The 22,361-nt window shown below is 38.1% G+C and overlaps 2 protein-coding genes across 13 annotated transcripts in view; one reads left to right on the top strand and one right to left on the bottom strand.

Annotated features, from left to right (window-relative positions):
- ZFC3H1 (zinc finger C3H1-type containing) overlaps positions 1 to 16,617 on the bottom strand; it is a 41,156-nt gene extending 24,539 nt beyond the window's left edge. For 2 of the 5 annotated variants that reach the window (XM_053979152.1, XM_053979155.1), the window contains exons 1-10: positions 15,931 to 16,617; positions 11,115 to 11,534; positions 7,523 to 7,587; positions 7,073 to 7,271; positions 6,672 to 6,886; positions 5,027 to 5,150; positions 3,449 to 3,546; positions 2,286 to 2,489; positions 1,479 to 1,643; positions 322 to 459 (exon numbers count right to left, since the gene is read on the bottom strand). In XM_053979152.1, coding sequence (XP_053835127.1) covers positions 322 to 459; positions 1,479 to 1,643; positions 2,286 to 2,489; positions 3,449 to 3,546; positions 5,027 to 5,150; positions 6,672 to 6,886; positions 7,073 to 7,271; positions 7,523 to 7,587; positions 11,115 to 11,534; positions 15,931 to 16,513 — 2,211 coding nt within the window. In that variant the 5' untranslated portion in view covers positions 16,514 to 16,617. Of the gene's footprint in view, positions 1 to 321; positions 460 to 1,478; positions 1,644 to 2,285; positions 2,490 to 3,448; positions 3,547 to 5,026; positions 5,151 to 6,671; positions 6,887 to 7,072; positions 7,272 to 7,522; positions 7,588 to 11,114; positions 11,535 to 13,550; positions 13,588 to 15,930 lie in introns of those variants that run through there. The other 3 variants (XM_053979153.1, XM_053979154.1, XM_053979157.1) reach the window with 3 other exon arrangements.
- The window catches only part of TMEM19 (transmembrane protein 19), a 29,993-nt gene continuing 24,215 nt past the window's right edge, over positions 16,584 to 22,361 (top strand). For 3 of the 8 annotated variants that reach the window (XM_053979160.1, XM_053979165.1, XM_053979164.1), the window contains exons 1-3: positions 16,598 to 16,675; positions 19,790 to 19,872; positions 20,623 to 20,728. The gene's annotated coding sequence lies outside the window, so the exon portion shown is untranslated. Of the gene's footprint in view, positions 16,676 to 16,945; positions 17,212 to 18,701; positions 18,740 to 19,789; positions 19,873 to 20,622; positions 20,729 to 22,361 lie in introns of those variants that run through there. The other 5 variants (XM_053979163.1, XM_053979167.1, XM_053979161.1 and 2 more) reach the window with 5 other exon arrangements.

The raw sequence follows: 22,361 nt of genomic DNA, 5'->3' as shown, positions 1-22,361 counted from the left end.
ATTTCAGCACTAACTTAAAGCTGTTCAAGGACAGTAAGATCTTTTAAGCCACTATGTTTTTGCCTAACGATGCACTGAATTTTAATTTAAAAAAATGAAACCAAAATATATTCCAAGTTCTATCTTCAGGATGCCATCTTCAACAAAAATAATTTATTACCTTATGCAATCCAAGTTACAATATAATTCTCCAGACAGGACTAACATACTCACTCTTACCTGCTTCTGATGCAATTCAGTATTTCTTGACTGAATTCTAACATTTAAATTCCATATATAAAGAAAAATCATTAAAATTATTAAAATTTTGACAGCATTTACCTCAACATTTCTCCTTGCTTCTTTTATCATAGATTCTAGTCCTCCAAACACACTGCTAGTTGAGTTAGAGGGCTCTCCATCAGACTCACTGTCATCTGAGTCATTTAACGTAACCACAACAGACTTGTGTTTTGGAAGCTGGGATAAGAATGTAAAAAGTTTTACAGTAAGAAGACAAAGTTAGAGACATAGGTGTAACAGAGGACATACTTACAAGAAGAGAAAAAGAAGGTTAACTCCTTTTGTTACCATACGCACCAATCCCACATTTTAAGAAAAAAATAAGCATTTGTACATCTCCACAAGACAGTAATATTACACATAGTCTTGATATTGTAACATGAAAGGTACTCCAACGTTTGGAACCTAATCCCAAGTATCTGCAGCACATTTATTGGTTCATGGTCATAGCATACAATCTCAAACATCTAACTGCTATACTTGATTAATTAATTTAATTGCAATTAAAATTATCATCTGTCATTTGCAAGGAATTTTTTTTTAAGTAACTGAGAGGTAACTCCCAATCAAATCTGCATTAGAATTGGTGTGGCAGACATGCCAAAACTCCCTCATCTTTCTGCTACACAGTTGCAATGTCTCTTGTCCCACAGTTGTACTTAGCTGATCTTACAGCAAGCTGCTCAGGCAGTTTGATTGGTAGAACACCAACAGAATATAATGAATAGATGAAATTATAATTAATCACCTTTTGCCAACACAAATTTAAAAAGCTCATTGAAGATCAGGTGACTGCCAATTCCAGCATAAAGAAAAACGCAGAAACAAGCAGACAACCTAGATTAAACTCAAATGCTCTGGAGTTACAGCTTAGAAAAAAAAGGAACTTATATCACATTTCCAGGACTGCTCTTCTGATCTCCCACTGTAGATCTGGACAACTATAGCTATATGTTACCCTTTACCTCAGAACAGAACCTTGTCAAAGCTGTGTCTTTTAAAGCATTAATCCCATTAAAAAACCAGAGAAGAGTATGTGGATTGTCAAGGTGACTAATAATTCAAATGCTTAACTGAAACTTCACTCTTCTGTGCTGTATCACTAGAAAAACCTAAGTCTAGGTCTGCTCTTCACTTAAACTGAGCTCAGTTTCAACTCATAGTCTTATTAGTAGGAAGCACCAGTATTTCCTTACTGTGATCACTGCTCGTGGAAGCCTCGGTACTCTAACAAACTTTGTACTTTGCACCCGTGGCTGAGACACAGTATTAATACTGACAGCAGACAGATTGCTTCTTGGCACAGGCTGCAAGTTCTCTGGAACAGGAGGGGAAGGTGGACCACTGTTACTTGATGTTTCCTAAAAAAGGGAACAAAAATATGATCTTAAAAATACACACCATACATAGCTATTTTAAAAAGCATGAGTATAAAATGAGACTGTTTCATGCATGTCTCAGAACTTGAAAATATGATTTAGGCAGACTACTGAAACATATTAGGCAAATGTTGCAATTCTGCAGTAATATCAAAAAGGCACAGAAGAGCAGGCCAGTTATTCACAGGTCAACTGCCAAAGATCCTTTAAGTAAGGTCAAAACCAATATATTTTTTTCAAAACCACAAGCTTAGCTTCTCACTCCAAGAAAACTTTCAAAACAACAACAAAAACCAGCGAACCTCTTCCAACTCCTTCTCCTAGGAGGCTGAAACAAAGTTACTTGTCTTACTTTCTAACTGAAAAGTTCAAAAGTAATAAACATTTTCTGGCAGAAAATCCCCGTTCCTTTGATTTACTCCATTTTCAGTACCTTGAAGTTTCCTAATTCCTTCAGCAATAGCAGCAAAGGTGCAATTTACAATTCCAGAGTGGCTCTTGTTGATTTTTATGTCTCCAGAAATGCAGCGTAATACCCCCGTAAGCCTCACTTACAGCAGGTCACATTGAAATTTTGGTCAAGATTGCCATCTAGAGGCTTACATTCAAAAAACAATAGAGTACCTCAGCTCTGAAAGCACGCTTGTTGGCTAGAGACTTGAGTAATTCTTCTCTTAAGAGCATCTCCTCCTCCTCTTCCTCATCAGCAAATGGAGGTTTTGGTGGCTGTTCAGGCTCTTCAGGGGGAAGAGGGGGAAGAGGTGGAGGTGGCTCAAGAGAAACACAAGGAATACCCTCCATGTAAAGATGGCTCAAAGACTGTACAGGCTGAGGGGAAAAAAAAGATAAAACAAAGGTTTGAAATGTGAAAATCACTACCCCTTTATGATTACTTAGCAGAGGTTGAGATCTACATTATTCCACAGTTTAAAAGTAACCTAAACTGTGTCAGTTTAATTAACATTCAAACTACATTTACATCCCTGTCAAAGGCTGTGATTGAACAGGAAGGTATTTCTCACAGAGGCTAATGGAAGCAATAAAGTTAGATTTGGATAGTGGAAGCTATGGAGACATACAAACTAAATTTAAGTGAGAATCTCAACCATAGGTAGTCTAGCCAGAGAAATATAGTTGACCAGCAGTCTTTAAACAGTTTTATGAAACTGTCTTAGCTAACAAAATTATAGCTTCCCTTAGTCAAAAGTTCAGAAGCTGTCACAAGAGGAAACGGTACCTTTCTATTGCTTTTCTGAGAAGAGTAACAATCATTCAGTGAAAAAAATTGGTAATGAAAAAAGCTCCGCACTAATTGAACTTCCATGTGGACTCTTAGGTGAGAAGACAGAAAACACAGTCAAAAGGCACAAAGTTTGAAGGACTGATGAGCTGTATGACTTGGCTTTTCCCCCCTCTAGGTTACAAGTCAGAGATCAAGCTTATCTACCTACATATGTGGCCTAGAGATAAGGGGCAAAGTTGCCTTGTGCTAACAGTTCCAATTCATTCTTTTTCCTTATGTTCTTCAGACAATTTTTGTTTTCTGTATGAAAAAGCACAGCTCTAACAATGAAGAGAATTTCAATTTAATAGGGAAAAGCTCCATTAACCAACAACTGTATCAGACAAGAGACAGCTGAAAGAGTTTTTTAAAAGCAACCACAAGTCTAACAGACAGTTCAAGAGAATTACTAAACAGAGTATAATACCAAAACCAGAATCTAAATTTAATCCTAGCTTTAGCATTAGAAATCAGACACAAAATGAGAATTATCAAGGTTACTTACAGGAATTGGAGGAGGTAGTGGCAAGGAAATGGGTGGTACTGGAGGTGGAAAATATCCTACTGGACACTCAAAGAAAGGAGGCTGCACTGGGGAAGAAGCTGTAATTAAAATACTGAATGTAAGACATCTGACAGGTATTTATTAAACAACTCATGCTTTATGCTTCAACTAATTTAATGTAGCAGAAAGAGACAAATGCTTTTACGATGCACTAATTTCAAAGATAATACCAGACAGCACAGTGCTTTTTTTTACAAGTATGTATATTTTTAAAAAGAGTAGTTACATATTCTTTTTCCGTTTTATATACAAAATGTAAGTACAGCCAACCAGTACTGCTAAGGTAATGCAGCCCTCAAACTGAATTTAATTTGCAAGAATTTACCTTCTCAAACAAGATCTCAGTAGCCTGATTAGAGGCTACCAAAAACACAACATAAAGTAGGACAGAAGCAGACCCAAAGCACTGCTGATAAATTCTGAAACCTTAAACAAGAAATTGAGATGCTTTATCAAGAGAGATTTGTGTAGCTTACTTATACAAAATAGCAGGTATAATATTTTAACAAAATAATGTATAAAGAAGGCTGACAAGAAAGGAGAAAAAAATAAGAAAAAAAAAAAAGGAAAAGAGGGTGGAAGATGAAAAGCAAGAGAAAAAAGTAGCCAATCAATTAGTATGCTTAATGAAGTTTTCTCAACTCTCCACATGTTGGGATGAAACACAGAAACCCATGCACCTCAGACTCAAGTCAATAAATCATTTAGGCTGGAAGAGACTTCTGGACAGTGTATGACCCAGCACAAGTGCCCAAAGCAGGACTGCCCCCAAAGTCAGGTTGTCAAGTTCTAGGTATATTTGATGATGGAGATTCCACAACATTTAAATCTGCTCTAGCGTTTGACCACCTTCTATCTAAACAGAATTTGTTTTGTTACAATAAGTAATTGAAGACAAGAATAAAATCCTTCCTTAGCCTTCTCAACACAAATGCAGCTTTCTCAGTCTCTGTAAGCCAAGTGCTGCAGTCTCCCAATGAACTTTATGAAAAACAAGCCTGAAATAGTTTTCCTTAGTCAAAAAGGTCTTTTGCTAAACTCACTCTAGAATGTCAGTCTCTCCTACTGTGAAACCAGAAAACTGGCAATCTCATCAGTGATTAACAGGCCCTTCCAGCCACTAACCCCCAACAGTCACAATGCCACAACCCAGGCTGTGGCTTGCCCATCACCCAAAGCCATACTGCCAACCTACCTGTCACTCAATGCCCACTGGGACCCCCAGGCCCTTTTTTTGCAAAGCTGCTGTCTGTCCAGTCAACACCCTGCACAGCTGATTGGGAATATACAAGCATAAACCCACAGTACTGCAATGAGAAAAATATACCCTGAAGACCTTAAAAATACCACTACAGCAGAGATGGAAAGAGCCAGCATTAACACAATTAGCTCACCTTAAAATGTTAGTTCTGTAATTCAGACAACTCAAAACACTTTCTTTCTAGAACAGCGGCTTATTTCCTCCATTTTACCTATTTTTACCAACCACCATATAAGAAAACTGTAACTAAGTCTTACCTGGTGAGTTAGTTTCACTGTCTGTATCCATAGCTACTTCATCGTAATTATCATACTGATATATGCCTCCTGCACTCTCTGTAGGCTGCTTATCCAAAGACCATCTCAAGTCTGTATCTGATGACTAAACACAAAAAAAGTATTTTATTTACCTGGTCTTACATCATTATTTCAGAGTAAACCACTAAGAAATAAATTCTGGAAGAAGGCCCTTAGAATTTTTTCTTAATTCTAATGGATTTATAAATACAATTTACTTATCTTGTACAAGGAAAAGAAAATTAATATTACGTTGTAATCAAATCCACTGCAGGTAGCAACTAGACAAATCAACAGGCAGTTTTAAAACTGTACCTCTCCCAGGATGATGGGGAGGGGGTGTTATGATACATGGAAACAATTTTTAAATACATTTTAGGTCATTATATATCTGGCAAATGGTCATGGATATATATTTCTGAAAGACTGCAAGTGAATTAAATGCTTTATTATTTCTGGTAATCTGCCATGGCAACTACCAAGAATGCTTGAACTATCCTTGCTAGAAACAGCTCCCAAGTGAACAATTTTTTTATTGTCCCAGAAGGAGCCACATGCCACACTGAGACAAACCCGGAGACCGTCAACTCGTAAATCAGTGTTTAAAGATCTCCTAACACTGCATGGTTGCCAATCAATGTTCAGGACTGAAAATATGCAGAACCCCTAAGTATGACTTCTCAGACTCTTTAACTTGTATCTTTCAGAGGCGTACAGAAGACATTTTGGTAGCTTCTGAAATATCTACTGTTAATAGTCAAACATAGTCTCCATTTCCCACTCAATATTACTATAAATATGATTCTTCTACAACATGACCTCAACAGGGAGTCTCAATCTCCTTAGATGCTGTTTCTTCTTACAGCATTAGTAGCTCCAAGTACTTGAAGCATCCACCTGCAGTGGCTGTATTGCTTCCAGGCTGAGAGAATTAACGCTCTATAAACAGTAATTTTTTTCTATAATGAACCAATGTTTTAGAGAAAGACATGAGAACAAGAACAGCCACAAGGATAACATGATGACCACTGCAGTAACTATTACTTCATTAATTTGACACTATGTGAGGTTAAACTAATTATCTTTTGTCTTGGCGTATCTTGTGCCTCAACAAAATAGATGAAATACTATATTGAAAAAATACTACAAAGCAACCAAGCCCTCCAAGGACATTTTGACAGAAGCAACCCACTGAAGTTGTATATACAGAAAAAGTTTGAAAATGTGGAGAAGAAAATCTTGAAATCTAAAACAAGAAAGCTAAAGAAGTTTCACTGATTGGTTAGTGTTAAATTACAGGCTGCTCTTTGATTACAATGTTCAAAATGTCTTTAGAAGAAAAATGCTTTATCATTGACTTGCAAAGGTTCAACTCACCAAAAACTGATTTTCTAAATCCAAAGGAAATGCGTATGTATCATGGGATTAAAACACTGTAAACACTGAAGTACATTGAGCTTTTCTTTCACTGCTATATTTTGATTATTCTAAGGGTGGGGGAAGCAGGGAGAAGAACAGGGAGATTCAGACAGGATGGTGACACAAGACAGAAATCATTCATAAATCCTAAATGTAATGCCATAACACCACGTAAGAAATTTGTTACCCTGCTTCTTGATCTCCTCTTTCCTCCAACTAGCTTCATAAATCGATTGTACTGCTCTTCTTGATTTGAGAGGTCCCTAATTTTTCTTATTTCTTCTTCTCTCTTTCTTCTCTCCTCCTCTTCTTCTTGTTTCCTCTGGTCTTCCTCTTTCTGCCGCCGGTCTAGTTCCTTTTGTTGCTTTCCCTTTGTCTGTTGCTTCCTCAAAGCTTGCTTGCCTATAAATAAAAAAAGTATGTGATTAACACCATCTTACCTAATTGGTTCCACCTAATCCGAGATTCTTCAAGAGCTTTGAGTAAATGTGAGAGAGTTTATGATGACTAAAGGCGCATTGCTCACTTTAACTTTTCTTTTTGAGGCCACACCATTGACAGACATTTCAGTAACATTAAACTTATTACCTGTAGTACTAGTTTTTTTTGTTGAATGTGCTTTCGTACTGGCTCTGATTTTCTGTGTTACACTTTTCGTTTTAGTTAATTTTTCCTTGCTTTCCTTCATCACCTGTTGTTCTTTTTGCTGCCATTTTTTGCTAGCAGACTGAAGTGCAAGAAGCCTAAGCTGCAATTCAGACATCTCCTCCTCATCATCAAGCAGCTTCTTGAGAAGAAAACAGAAGAAAGGACAAGACAAAAAGTCAAGAAATGCAATTTAACAACTTTTTCTTTACAAGGTCTTTTGAAATCTTTCCCCAATATTTTTACTAAAAGAAAGCTCAAAATCCTACTTTATTGATAAGTGTCATTTCTTTAAAATTTACTGTTCCTATAATCAGAATGTTTCTGGACTGCCATTTGGAAAAAGCTACCATAATGCAATCATGCCTCATCTATGAAGGAATATTTTCTTACCTTTTCAGATGCAACATCTGAACTGCTAAGCTTTCGCAGCGATGTCTGCTCTTTGTCTTCTGTACCTTCCAAGAGAAAAAATACCGTATTTTTGAACAAACTGTTTCTCATGAGTCAGAGCTACATTAAAATGATACACGAATTTTAATCTATACAACCATATTTTATTAGTATCACTGACACACAGTATAAAACAATAGCTGTGGTACATGTAAGATCACATGAACAAACATTCATATAAATTTGGCATGTCTGATAAAATTTGACTCCATAAGCCTAAGGCAAGACTTGTCATTTCTTAGTAACTTAGTAAGGTTCACATGTAAGGTTCGTCAAGAAACAGAGAAAAACAGATTTGCAGACAAGGAGAAAAGAAGACTTCTTGTGATGTGTTTCATACCACCATCTCATATCAGCTACTGTCTTGAGCATCTCATATTTCACTGGCAGCTATTATGAGCAACTGGTCATTCTTTTGCAGAGTTAAATATGAAGGCCCAAAGCTGCAGTAAGAACACACTTGTTCCATTTCACACCAAAGGAAATCAGAAAAAAGTTACTGTGGAATGAATAGTGGAAATGAATAGTACAGCACTGTTTTCCCACTACAAACATTTACATGCTAAAATATTAATTTCTTAGAAGTTACAAAATATAGCCAATTTTCAAAATGTATATATATACAGATAAATATACTATATTTTACACATGTATAGATAATGCCGTACATATTGCAGTATTGCATACTTTATTATAGCAAATAATTAGTAATATAATTGGCTGAAAAAACCAATCATGCATTTTTTTACATAATCAGATATGTTTATATGCATCAGACAAAGGAAGGAAATGTTTAGAGAAGCTTGGAGTACTTTAGCTATATTAGTCTTTCTTCAAAGAAAGATTCCTTCCCACAATTCAAAATGGTGAAAAATAAATTCAGATTTTGTACAGCTTTAACTCTTCCTAGCATTTCATTAAAATTATATTCAGAAAGGCACTGTTTAAAGTACACCAAGACCTTACACATAAACAAAAATGAAACTTAAAAAATGATGAAAGTCTTCTTTGCACATGCATGCATTTTTCAAAAATGCACGTACAAAAAAAAAAGAAGAATAATATCTAATACCCATACGAACTACAGAAAAAATTCGAACAAGTTAGTATGCTATGTGAAGTTCCTAACCATCCACGCCATAGGATGAAAATAGGAAGACAGATGGTACAGTAGTTTTTTTTTGATACGAGCATATGAAGGGACATTCTATACAAGTACAAATGCTCTTTGAAACCAGAAGGGGACAACATGGACACAGCAAGTTAATGCACAACATAGGAAGTAAAGTAGGGAATACCATCAAGCCAGTCAGAGCAGCTGAACCACAGAAAATTAATTTGAGAGACTGAAACTTTCCTGAGTTTTAAGACCATCTCCTCAACTTTTATAAACCTGCAGGAATACCCAGTACACTATTTAAAAATAAATAAAATGTGAAAATCAAATTTTGCTGATTTTCCAATACATGCAGCATGTATTGTGGCAGTAAGGAGATTAATGTAGTATATATTCACTTAATACACGTGAATCTGCAATAACCCCAATTAGTTGAATTTTTATTTGGAAGCTTGCCTTACATTGTCATAAACATTCATTCATACATAATCTGTCTGCTTTCAGATCATTCATATATCATAGATTTGAGTATCATGTAAAAATTAAATGCTCTTAATATGCATATTTCAGCATCTATTTTTCACTATCATATGAATTGTATTATCAACTTCAGTGCTTTTAAGTTTGGAAACTGGATTTTTGAGATTATTTTGCTTTTTAAATAGCTGTTTTACTCTGGTCCTGCTATGTTCTCTTCACACAGACTACTAGTTTTTCTTTTATCACCAAAATTTGTTTTATTCATATTTGTCAACAGAACTTGTATGAACTCCTAAAGAACACAAAAAATTCTATTATTAATGGGAAACGCATATGGGGGAGAAATTACCTAAAATTAGGTGGTTTCACTATTAATTATCAGTTTTTTTCTTTTGTTTTGTTTACAAGATCTGTCTTGTTCTGAAGTCATACATAAATCATCCTGACTTTCAGTGCTCTAGTCCTACCTTTCTTCATATTCCTGCCAATTACTCACGTGCATTCTTATTCAATCCATTAACTACTTTGTCTCTTCCCACTCAAATTGATAGTTTACACACACTGGCAAATTAGTGAACACTAGATGACAAATGATAGCCTCAAGCACTACCCTCAACCACAGCAATCACTTACTAGAAGGACATGCAGCCTTAAGAGTAGGAAGCTTAAGTCAGCTGCCTTATTTTCCTGCAGACTTAGAAGTAAGCTCAACTGCTTTTAGTACAGGCCAGGTGGACATGATCACTTGTTTTTCAGTAACTGGCTAATGCACCTCAGCAATTACCCTCTTTAGTCAGCAGTCCACAACTATCTTTGCAAGATTTAATATTCTACTCGACAAGAATTAATATTCTACTCTTTTCTCTACAGATCCTTCCCATTTCTGGCCTATGATTTCTTGATTATTCATGAATATCAACAATGATCAAAGTAATTCTTGTGAAAATCTCTTATGGTGTTAATAACACCAAGGTGTTGGGTTTGATCCCTGTATGGGACATTAACTTTTAAGAGTCAGACTTGATGATCCTTGCCTTCCAACTCAGAATATTCCATGACCCTGTCTTACACTTAAGAAAACACACAAAGGTGAAATGCAGAAAAAGGGGCCTCTAAATGTTCTCTTTTCAGCTAAAAAAATCCCCACATTTTGCTTCTGCAGAAAAGAACAAGGCAAAAGCAAAAGTAAAACTTTCAGCAGAAAGTCAATGATTTCTGCTGTGAACAGGAATTAAAACCTTCAAGTCTTGTCCTCATGCTTTCTGCCAAACAATCGGTCTAAGAAAACACATTATTTAAAACACAAATCCAAAGCAAAAACATACTTCCCAACATGTTTATGAAATTCAAGTAATTAAAAACCACAAGAGTTAAGTACATTAAATCTTTAACTTGTAACATTTTAAATACAGTAAAGTTTAACCCAACACCTAATAAATACAATAGGTAATAGTGATGTCTTAATTTTACCTTTCATATTTTCCAGATTCCATACTGCATTAGTATATAACTCTAAAATTCATATAAAGTGTTAGCAAGGTCTCTTCACAGTTTAGTTAGACAAAACAAGCTTTTCCAACCTGAGAACAAAGGACACCATTGCAGCTTCAGGCCCAAAAACTATAAACAGCAGCAAATTGAGGAGAGCAATCTGGGAGGACGGGACTTCATAACCTGAAGCTGTAATTGGACAATTGACCCCAATTCATAAATGGACCAAAAATAAAAGCATAACACTCCGGGACCAAGCATCCATCTTAGGTAGAGCCACGGCTGGGCTCCTGTACTGCCCAAGGTGTATCCTTTGAAGGCCTTTTTAATTAATAACTACTTTATTCCTTTAACACTGTCTAGCCTCTGCTCTAGGTAGCCTCAAAAGTCATCAATAGCAAGCAAATAGAAGTTCACAAGCTAAAATAACAAGTATTTCTTTACCTTGGCCAGATTCTGATGCTTCAGATTTTTGCGAGGACTGCTTCATGCCTTCTTTGCCTTTTTTCAATCTGCTCCTCTCAGCTGGAGTAGGCAGTTTTTGTCTGAGAGGTTTCAGTTCAAATGCCTGAAAGCCCATAACTGGATTTTTCTCCTCAGGAGGTCCTTCTTTTACAGCGTCCGTTTTAATACTGTCATTTTCTAGAGTTTTTTGGTCCTCAGTGTCCACTGGTTTTTCACCATCTTGCTTCTCATTTTCTTCCCTGTTGCTCAAAGCCAGTCTTTCATCTTTATTAATGTGTTCAAGTTCTAATTGTATCTGCTTATACTTCAACAGCAGATCCTCAAAACTTTCTTCCACAGAGCTTTCATTTTTAGAAGAGTGGTTCTGCTTTCTAGATGGGGACCTTCCAAAAGTTTTAGCTGAATTACAGGTCAAGAAATTCAAGACAAGAACTTGTACAATCTTAAAACAGTGGCAATATTACCACTGAAGACCAATTAAGACAAACGTAACTTATGTCCATTCTCATATATTTTACCTTAAGGCTAGTTTGAAAAATATCCTTAATAAATACAAGCAGCATGCAAAAGCTGTAGCCATTATTACATATTGGCAAACATTTTCTCGAACAAACAATTTTGAATATCCTACTTATGACAAGAAGGTCATGAATTCCTGAGAAGTCTCATCTCTTACTCACACCACCCTCCTGGAAACAACAGCTATAATGCTGAGATGGTTCTCTACCATGGAAAGTCAAATTTCCAGAATTCATAACTCCAGTACTGACTCACTATCTGACATTCTGAAAAAGACAGAATCACTCATTTTAGACTTTCTCACTCATTTTAGACTTTCATAAAATGCCACATCTAGCCAATACTTAGTTTGGCCATAGCACAATTACACACTGCAGTAAATGCAGTTCAGCAAATGAGGTAAGGCACAGAAGAATCAATGAACAACTGAAGGGAAAAAAAAAAGTAACGAAGACTTGCGATCAAAAATTTCAGAAATGCTGAAGACAACTGGGAATTACTAATTACTCAGAAAAGTTTATTCATGGATGTTCAAGGCAAGCAGTGGAAATATTCTTAGGCACCTCTACCCAGAACAAAAGTTGTCACTTCTATGTCACTATCAACTCCTCTAACTTTAACCTGACCCTTGAAAATAATCCTGTAAAATAATCATGCTCAAGGGGAAATCTTTCAGGATACCAAGTCAGGTTTTACTCATTTGACTCAGAGTATCAACCCCACTGTGACAACAGCTGACTCACACATCCAGTTACGCAAAATGCTTTTTCATCAACATCTCTTAAAACAATAGGCAGAGTAAAACCAGAATCTAAAATAGGTATCCTCTGAATGGAGACATACTGAATCCAAGGGAAAACATATTTGTCTTCTGCTCACAAAAAGCATCAACTACTTGGATGTTTTGCTAAGTTTAGTTCTAACATTAGTATGAAGAATCTCGGTACGGATCCTGCAAAAGCTACTTCCATAATACCAGGAAATGTTTTGCTATACAGTGCTTTCTCAAGTGTCAGCACAAAAAGCAGAAACTAGCAAAGATAAACTACATAAATTCCAAAAAGCATCAGACAGTCTAAAAATATGCTTAAAATGCTAAAAACCATATGCAGTATAACACCAAATTATGCAATAAGCATATCTGCGAAATTCCCTTCCAACACCTATCTACTTCCAAAGAGCCAGCTACGTTCATCATTTCATAAGACACAAGGAATTTTGAAGCTAATAAGTCTAACTATGATCTGCTATTGGAATACTTAAATAGCTTCCAAAGTCATCTGGAGATGGGTAACAAGTCAGTTTTGAGATGCTTTTTGTGCTCGGGATAATACAATTGCTAGAAGCTCCCACAATGGAGTTAACCAGAAATTCTGTGGTTCACATATGTAGAAAATTTTTTTTAGTGCTTCTACACACAGAATGCAAGACTCTATGAAGTGCTGTGAAAGGTAGACAGGCACGTACTTATTAAAACAACTGTGCTTCAACGAACTCAAGAGAAACTTCATCCAATAACCAAAAAGAAGAAACTGGGAGTTAGAAATGAAGAAAAGTGTACACTGTGAAGAGTTTAGAATTCAATGGAAACAGGAAGTTCCATAATTGTTCTGTATTTCAGACTCAAATTCCACAATTCTCTATGCAAGAATTTCTGGAGAATTACTATATAAAAGCTTAACATTAAAGTTGCCAAGAATCGAAAGAGAAAAGCCTAATAAAAGCTAACAGCCCAAAAAAAGTAAAAGGAATTCTTTAAATGTTCCACCTTAAATAATGTCCCTTACTCCACTTACATAAAGAACGTCCCTTACTCCACTTACATATGTATTCCTACAAAACATGGTGCAAAGCACAAGCTGCAAGGATAAATCAAGTAAACAATCTCTGTCTTACCAGGCTGTCATAGTTTACCCCAGTCAGCAACTTATTACCCCACACTTTCACTCCTCCTTCCATGGTGGGATGGGGAAAGAACTTGGAAAAAGGTAATGTGGGTTGAGGGAATATGGGCTGAAAAAAGAACAGTTTAATAATGGAAATCAAGTAAAATAGGAATAATGATGAAAAGGGAGATAACAAAAAGAGAGTGGAATAATGCCCAAGAAAGGAGAGTGACACACAATACAATTGCTCACTACCCACTGAGAGATGTCCAGCCCAGCCCCAAGCAGCAATCAGTGGCTCTCAGCCAACTCCTCACAGTTTATACACCAGGTATGACATTCTGTGGTATGCAACACAATTTGGTCCAAGTTTTGGTCTCAGTTTTGCACATTACGAGCTTCTTGTGCACCTCCTCACTGGCAGAGCATGGGACGCTGCAAGTCCATGACTTAGTGTAGGCACTTCTCAGCAACAACTAAAACACCAGTGTATTATCAACATTATTCTCACACTACACCCAAAACACAGCACTGTACCGGCTACTAAGAAGAAGCCAAAATCAGGACTCAAGACATTTAAAACACTTTATTTTCCAGGGGGAACTTCAGATACCATTCCAGGCCACAAGCCTCCTTGTACCAGCTGATATGAAAGTCTCCTCTGAAGTCACATGCCAATGAACTACACCGGTACTCCATTAATTTTAGCAACATGGAGGTACCTTGGTATTCATTAATTCTCTAATATTGACTGTATTAGGTGGCAAGGATGTTTTAAAAAATCAGGAAGTAACTCATATTGAGGGAAAATCATGGACCTTCCTTAACTATATGATCCATAAACAACTGAATTTTCACTTATTAAAGAGCAAGAGTAATAGAACATCTTCCATCTACCATGTTTCAACAGATGCCTAAATCCTAAGTGTCAGGAATAAGAACACTTTCAACATCCTCATTTTTTACTTTTGGTTTGAAAATGGAATTATTCACTTCTGAATGCTCTTTTAATTAAAAGAGAGAAGGAGACTGTCCTAAACAGAACTTGCAATGTTTCTTAATGAGACTGATGCAATCTCCACATTTGCCCTGCAAATTACTCCTTACACAGAAAGTAACTACTTTCAAGTAGTCAGAGCAACACTGCAAAGAGACTCCAAAACTATTTTCAGCATTAGAATTGTCTTACTGTGAAACCTTGGGCAAATCACATCTTCACTTGGTGCCTCCCAAGATAAAATGAGCCCTTGAATGAAGGGCTCCAATGAAGCCTTCAATGATGCTGTAACTTGAGAACTAAATAAAAGCATCTCTATTGCTAATTTACATATTCCATCTACATTTAAACAAATAAAAAATATTAATGACATAATTAATAATCTTGTATCTAAAACAAGATCCAAGAAAGCCAAGAAATCAATCCACACTGTTGGTTCTAGCAAAAACACATCCTTTCACTATTGATATGAAGGACAATAGAACACCGTAAAATTCTGCAGAACAGGATTTAACCACCATCTCTCTTGCTCAGTGTTTTTTACACTCATCTACATTTTCAGTTAGGCAACAATGCAGTTACATCAAGTAACCAGGCTGCCTCAAGCTACACTCAGAATCAGTTCTTTATGTTACTTCCTATAGCAAACAGGAAAAATTAGGGAAGCTTTTCCCACCACTTTCACAATTTCTGCTCCTAAATGGATGAAATAACAGAACTCTCGTAATGAGTCACCTAAACTGTTAAGAGCAATCAGTGGAGAACATCCTACAAGAAATGGTGGGTATCGTTTTCATCTGAATGCCCATATAAACTAAAATTTGTGTATGCAGACCCACTCCAGCTTAACTAAAACTGACTAAGGCTAAACCTATGTACAATAGCCTTTGAAGGGACGAAAGTGAAAATGAAAAAAAATAGTAGACCCTTCATTGCCCAATACAGTAAATTAACAAGCTTAGGGTTTTAGCTTTACAATTGTGACATTAATTGTAGATACTAAAACTGCCGCACCAAAGAGTGACCCCCACTTCACAATATTCGCACTTCGGGCTAGAAAAGGAGCTGCCCGGAATCCAACCGACAAAAGCTTCTTTTCAGGCTATGCTTTTTTTTTTTCCCTACACCCGACAGATCGGCCGAGCCGCAAGCCAGGCCAGGGCACTAATCCGACTTCCCAGCAGCCTCTCCTTAAGCAGGGCCGGCTGTCCCGGCCAACCCCCAGGATTATCTTGGGAGCCTCCCTCTCCGTTACCGCTGCGGGAATCCCACTGCCAGAGCGGTAGAGAAACGCGTCCCTTCCCACGGCTTTCGGCCACGTAGCGCGGCACGGCCACACCCAGGCCCACCGCAACAGCACGGGCCCCACACCCCGCGCACGTCTCAAGGATACATTTTCGAGGCGAGGGCTCCCTCCAGCCTTGGCTACTACTGAACCCGGCGCCGCCTCCCCCTCCGGGCGGCCTCCCCGGAGGGTTGCCTGGCCGATCGCTGCAGCCTCGGCTCCGGCCCCAGCGCCCACCGCCCCGGTAGGGCCGGCCTCGGAAGCGGAACCGATCCAGGGCGTTGTGGCTGCGCTCCCAGAAGGAGAGCCGGGGGCCCGTGTCGGAGTGCGAGCCCGGCGCCATCCGCGGCGCTGGCGGGTGGGAGCGGAACGAGTCCTTAGGCCGGTACCCGCCGTGGCCGTGCACATGTCCCGTGTCGGGCGGGGGCTGGTGCCGCGAGCGCGGGAAGGGCCGCCCGGGGGAGGACATGGAGCCGCTGCCGTGGAGCCCGGGGGGCGGCCGGCGCCTCGAGTACGGCCTGCTACTGCTGCTACTGCCGTTACCGAGGCCGCCGCCGGGCTCGGAGCCGCCGCCATAGGGCCCGAAGCCGTTGTTGTCATCGTCGCTGATCTCTCCATCCTCCAGCTCCCCTTCCTCCTTCGGGGACAGCCCGCTGGGGTCGGGCGCGGCCGCCGCCTCCGCGGCCGCCATGGGCCCACGACAACGGTCTCAGCGCGCGCTGCGCCCCCTCCGCCGGCCCGCGCGGACTCTCGCGAGACCACGCCCCGTCCCTCCCGCCTGGGAGGAGACAGAGCCCCGATGCGTAAGAACAGAAGCGGCTCGGGCCACCGCCCCTATTGCGGGGTATCCTGGGTAATGTAGTTCCCCGCTCGGGGCGAGGCCGTGCAAAGCCCGGCCCAGGGAAGCCGGCGCTTCAGCCTATCGCGCGGCGGCGGCGGGCGCCAATGGGCGCGGCCTTCCGTGTTGGTAGAGAGGCGAGGGAGGAGACCGCCATCTTATCGAAGGGCACGGCGCTGTGTGGATATGGAGCGATGGCATGGCGGCGTGCTGCCTTGCCCGGCCCGGCCCGGCCCTGCCCTGCCCTGCCGTTCGCCGCGGGACTATCAGTGGTAGCTCCCTTTAGCGCCGTCCAGGCTGCGGGGGCTTGGGCCTCCTGGGTGCTCATTGGAAGTGCTGAACGCCATTTCTCTGTTGGTGCGGCCTGTGCCCTGCTGCTCTCCCCAAACAGTGTGCAGGCTGCTAAAGAAGGGAAAGCAGTGGGTGTTCAGGCATTAAACCCAGAACCCTCCTAGTAGCTAAACTAATGTTAAAATTTTTAAGAAGGTTTCTGCAAAGCTTTCCAGAGCTGTGATTGCCTAGACGTTCAATGCCCTAATGCCTTCAGTGATGTAAGTGACGAGCATCAGGGAGTGTAAAACAACTTCATAAACACCTTCAATAATTTGTTTTATTTTCATATCTCTTAAATAGCATTCTATTGCTACCTAGTTGGTTGTTAAGGGATGCAACATCCTACCAAACCTGACTGGAGAGCAGTGATGACTTTCTTGTGCAAAAAAAAAAAAAAAATCATTTTAGATAAAGCCTTTCTTAAGTCACATTAGTGTCTCCTGTAGAATTCACAAACCCCGACTTTAAAAACTGAGAAACCTGAGAGATTCCTTTGAATTATGCATGCTAAATGTCTTTGCAAATTTGCCAGGGTTTTCAAACTTGGAGAAAGATGGCTGCATCTTCATGCTTTTCCTGAGAGTGAATTATTAAGATGTTTTGTAGGGTATTTTTTAGTGAGTAACGTGCTATGAAATCACAAGCACCAAAATAAAACTCAGTATCATGTTACTGTTTCCTTTCCTCTCTAGACTTCATTTAAATCCAACAAGAATAGAGATAATGCATATGCATTGTAGAGTCCAAGATGTTGTGCCAAACAAGCTTACTTTTCTTTGTTTAAAACACTTTTCACCCTCTTTTTTTTTTGATCGAACGAGACAAACTATATGACTTAAAATAGATACCATTGCAGTGATTTCATACAAAACGGGGTAGAGTAATGGAAGCCTAAATTTCTCAATTTTTTTCCATTTAAAACAGTGTGCATTCTTTAAAGATGTTTACAGGGAAGCAAGTTAAAGGTTTGCTTTTCCACTCCCCCTCCCCACCACAAATATACATCATTCTACATTAGTGTGCTATTTGTGTCAGTACTTCTATTCAAATTGTTGGGATCTCTAGGAATCAAACTTATATTATTTTATATATCCCACAGTACTAAAACCATGAAAATATGACATAGGACATACTGAAAACTTGATCTCAAGTAGCAGCTGGAGGTCAAGCAGGTTTCTTAAACATTGCTAGGTGCCTATGTCCATGTCTGAAATCTAATCCACTGTAGCTACAAAGCAGTTTCAGTATCACTACGTGTAAGCTGCAGAAATTTCCCTCCCACCACATATCCTTACTTAGGTATCCCAGAGCTTTGTATATATCTGCTTCCAGTTGCCTTTGTACAGTTACCTCTATTTTTAAGTGTTTTCATGCACCAGTAGGAAATTAGTATCAGTACCTTTTAGACAGGAAAGCAAAGCGTTTATAGAACTGTAAAGTATTGGCAAAATGTCAGGTCTTTCATGGGAAATTACCCTGACATGGGTATTCCCACTCTATTGATTTTTATTGTATGTTTGCTTACTGTTCATCCAACAAGTGTGCTGAATTTATTCAAAAATGCTATATGATCTGTATTATAAATTTCTATCTAAGAGCAAACTTAACCATCTGTACTTAACCATCTGTAAAAGAATACCCTGAGAATCTTCCAGTGGTTTTGTATATCCTATGGTATCATATGTCCCTTCTTTCATTTCAGTCATCTGATATTCCTAGCTTTTTGCTGTCATCTAGGGTTATCATGTGAGTAATTTTAAATTTTCAGAAAGAAGCAGATTCACCACAGTTAATAAATAGAGAAATGAATAGTGTTAAATTCTTTCCTGTAAAGGGAATAAGAGGGCATGTGTAAAAAGAATGTGGTTTTCTGATGGTTTTGCTACCTACACATTTGAACAAAGGCCATAAACATTTGAAAACTGCAAGGGAGCTGCCATTCAAATAGAAAACATGAAGAAACTTCCTTGTTTATGACACAAGTAATAGATAAAGAATTTTTTGTGAGGTTTCATTGCAATGTGTGAACTTAAGAGAAAAAATAAATTTTATTTTAGCTGCATTTGACTTCATGCCTGTGAAACAGATTATATTGCTGATGGAGAAAAAAAATTCTATTAAATAGTGAATATATTTTCAGTAAAGGACAAATAGAATAATTTAAAATACAGAAGACCATACTGTAGTAAAATACTACACTCACGTTTTTCCTTATGATGATACCAAACAAGAAATGGCCTTTATTGATCAATCAGCAAGGACAGTGAGTCTTTCTGGCTGGCACACTCCTGTAAATGCTCGCCTCAGCCTCCTGTATTTTAATACAGGAGTACAGAATTTGACTTGTTTTAAAGTTTGAGGCAGGAAATTAGTAACATGTTTATCATGTAAATTAAATTCAATGACAAAACGTAAAGTGAATTTTGTTTTTACAGACGTATAGTCTGAGTTACAAGAACTTGGCCAGATTTCAGAATATAAAAGACATGCAGTATATTTTGGTACTATAAAATTTGGCTTAGGCTAAAATTATTTTTGCTCTTCTTGCTTTGCAAGTGTTAATTACTATCGTAGGTTCAGAGTAGATCCTCTAGTTGGTAAGGTAACAAAAATAAATATATTCTTTGCATTTCTTCTGCAGTTTTATGGGTTTTCCTGTGTTCTGCCTGTGCCTGCTGACACAATGTCCAGTTAATCCACAATCTGACGCTTGCACAACTTCACATAATTTTGTTGTTCTGTTTCTTAACTAATTTCTTCTGGATTTTTTTTTTTTTTTTTTTTTTTTTTTAACAGAAGGCTGTGTGAAATCTTCCAGAGAAGAAAGCAGTTTCTATCCAGTTAGGAACATCCAACTTCAAAATAAGCACTAAGTATAAGTAAGTTCTTACTGAACATAGCCTGAACACAGTGTCTTAAACACAATGCCTTCGAAATACGTATGAAAGTAAAAAGATGAGGACATAAGATTGAAAAATGAACAAAGAATCACATTCAAATAGCAGGCAGAGCTGCATAATGATAGAATTAAATACTTGCCTCATTACATGCTTAAAATTAATTAATATTTCACCAAGAGATATATCTGAGCAAATTATATTAAATACCTAAAGGAATCTTCCCTTGGAAGAGGTAAAAGTATGAGATATTTATATGAGATAAGAGACTAAAATTAGATATTTTACAGAAGACTATTATAAAAGCTTTTTAAATAAAAAAAGTAGTATGTAATTTTTATTTTGGTATTTATGGTGAATTAATGGTAAAATGCAAATCAGTCACATTGTTATTTTCTCAGACATGCACTTGGTGACGAGAAAAATCTTTTTATGACAGCAATTATTCAATACCTATCAGTTACTAAAAAGACTTATTTAAAATCTGGAAGATGTCAAAATGTGATTTCAGGTTTTCACCTCTGGTATTAATAGTCTGATGAAAGAGCTGATTCTAAGAGTCATGTCTTCCCAAAAGACAGAACTCTTGCATACAAGACACTTTTTTCTTTTGCAAGAGACTTTATTTTTAGGAACATAAAATAATCATTGCAGATAACTTCAGATTAAACACATTCAAGTAGCAGTTAATTCCCTCCTGTTAGACCTCAGCACCCTTTCCTGTATCCTCAGAGGTTATCAACTGAGGATCCTGCATTGGTACTTGAGACCCTACACAAGCCTTTGAGCAAGGACTCCTAGAAGTAAGCAACATTTTGAAGAGAAGTAAGCAAGCAAGGTCAAAAACTGAACCATTGAATTCATGCCCTCTTTAGGGCAAAGAGGACTGTAGGGTTTTTCTGTCTGGCTTTTTCTGTTGAGTTTGTATTGGACACCTAGCCCATGGTTAACCCCAAAGACTGTGGTGAGTGTGTAATGCTTTACTTTTGCCTTTTGATGGCATGTTTGTTGTTCCTTAATTCTTCAAATTGTGTAGTTATTTATAGTGTTATTTATAGAATGCAGATGCTACAGGCAAGTTAGAGATATTTAACAGATCAAGTGTCTGTGGTAATTTTTTATGCTTGGATAGATAGGCAAGTACATACATAGTAGCACTTTCTGCTATTTTGGTATTTTCCTCAGTGATTTTTAAATACTTCAGCTATTCCTCAAAACATAAAGTCTGAAACTAAAAGCTCAAATTAGCATGATTCAAAATAATATAAGAAATTGTAACTTTTCTGTTTGACAAGTAAATACTGCAATGGATTTGATTCCACAGAGAATGCTGGAAGGACAAAGAAGTGAAGAAATAAACTTCACATTAATTTCCTGAGATTTTTTTTTCTGAAATTATACTGTAGCATTGTCGTCTACGTATGGAAGGTACAATACTTTTCTTTTTGTTAAAAACACTGTAGAAACATATAGAAGCAATATCCTGTCATGTCCTACAGCTTTGAGAATTACTCTGTCCCATGTGGCATGTTGCACTTGCTTTCAAATATCAAGTGTTCCCAGATGCAACTAATCCCAGGTGATGGGTAGGAGTTGGAGCTTCATGCATATCTCTATTGGATCAACTTGGATCAGTTCCCATCTGTGACCTTCGACAAGGAATTTCTGCCTTCAAGGTTTTCCAGAATGGTTGTTTTACTGACAAATTCCATGCTATGAAAAGCACAATGACACCTTCACTAGAGTGAAGAGGGATATTGAAACACACCCAACATTTTGAAATATTTAAGTCTTTAGCATAATGGTAGGCCAAATGAAGAAAGGTATTTTATGCAAAGATACAAAAAATTTCAACTGTTTGAAGGCAGAGCATGTTTATGGATCTGATGATGTTCATCTTGAGTCATGTGTGTGTCACTTTGATGTATATTCAGGTCTGTGGTCCCCAATGGTGGTACGTTCAGAAGCAAGTTCTGGAAGAATTTTTTCCAACCTCTGAGTGAATAGTTTTGCCACTATTAGAGATGTAGCTTGGATCTATGTGGTGGATTAGGTGGGCTATGCAGTACCTTATGGGCTTACCTGTTGCAATTTCACATGGACATAGTGTGTGTTTTTATTTACAAAGATCTTGATGTATATTAGGGCCAAAGGGAAAGCATTTGTCCCTTTTAGGCTGTTTTATTCAGAAAGTTTGGCCAGTAAAATTCTAAAATAGATTTCTTCCTTTCAGCCACTTCAGAGTGTAAATGCTGTTGGGTTTCTAGGGCTTTACAGATCCCCTGTCCTGTGAAATGAGTCCCCTGGTCACTATATCGTACAGTGAGTATTCCAAAATGATGCATTGTCTGAAAAATTTCTTAGTGACAGTAGTAGTATCAGCATTTCTACATGGACAGACCTCTACCCATCCTGAGAAATTGTTTATGATTAAATAAGTGTATTTGTGGTTACATTATTTGGACATCTGC

The sequence above is a fragment of the Vidua macroura genome, chromosome 5, assembly GCF_024509145.1.
Source record: "Vidua macroura isolate BioBank_ID:100142 chromosome 5, ASM2450914v1, whole genome shotgun sequence".
Lineage (NCBI taxonomy): Eukaryota > Metazoa > Chordata > Aves > Passeriformes > Viduidae > Vidua > Vidua macroura.
The sequence above is the reverse complement of the archived record's forward strand: the minus strand, read 5'-3'. Positions and strand labels throughout refer to the sequence as shown.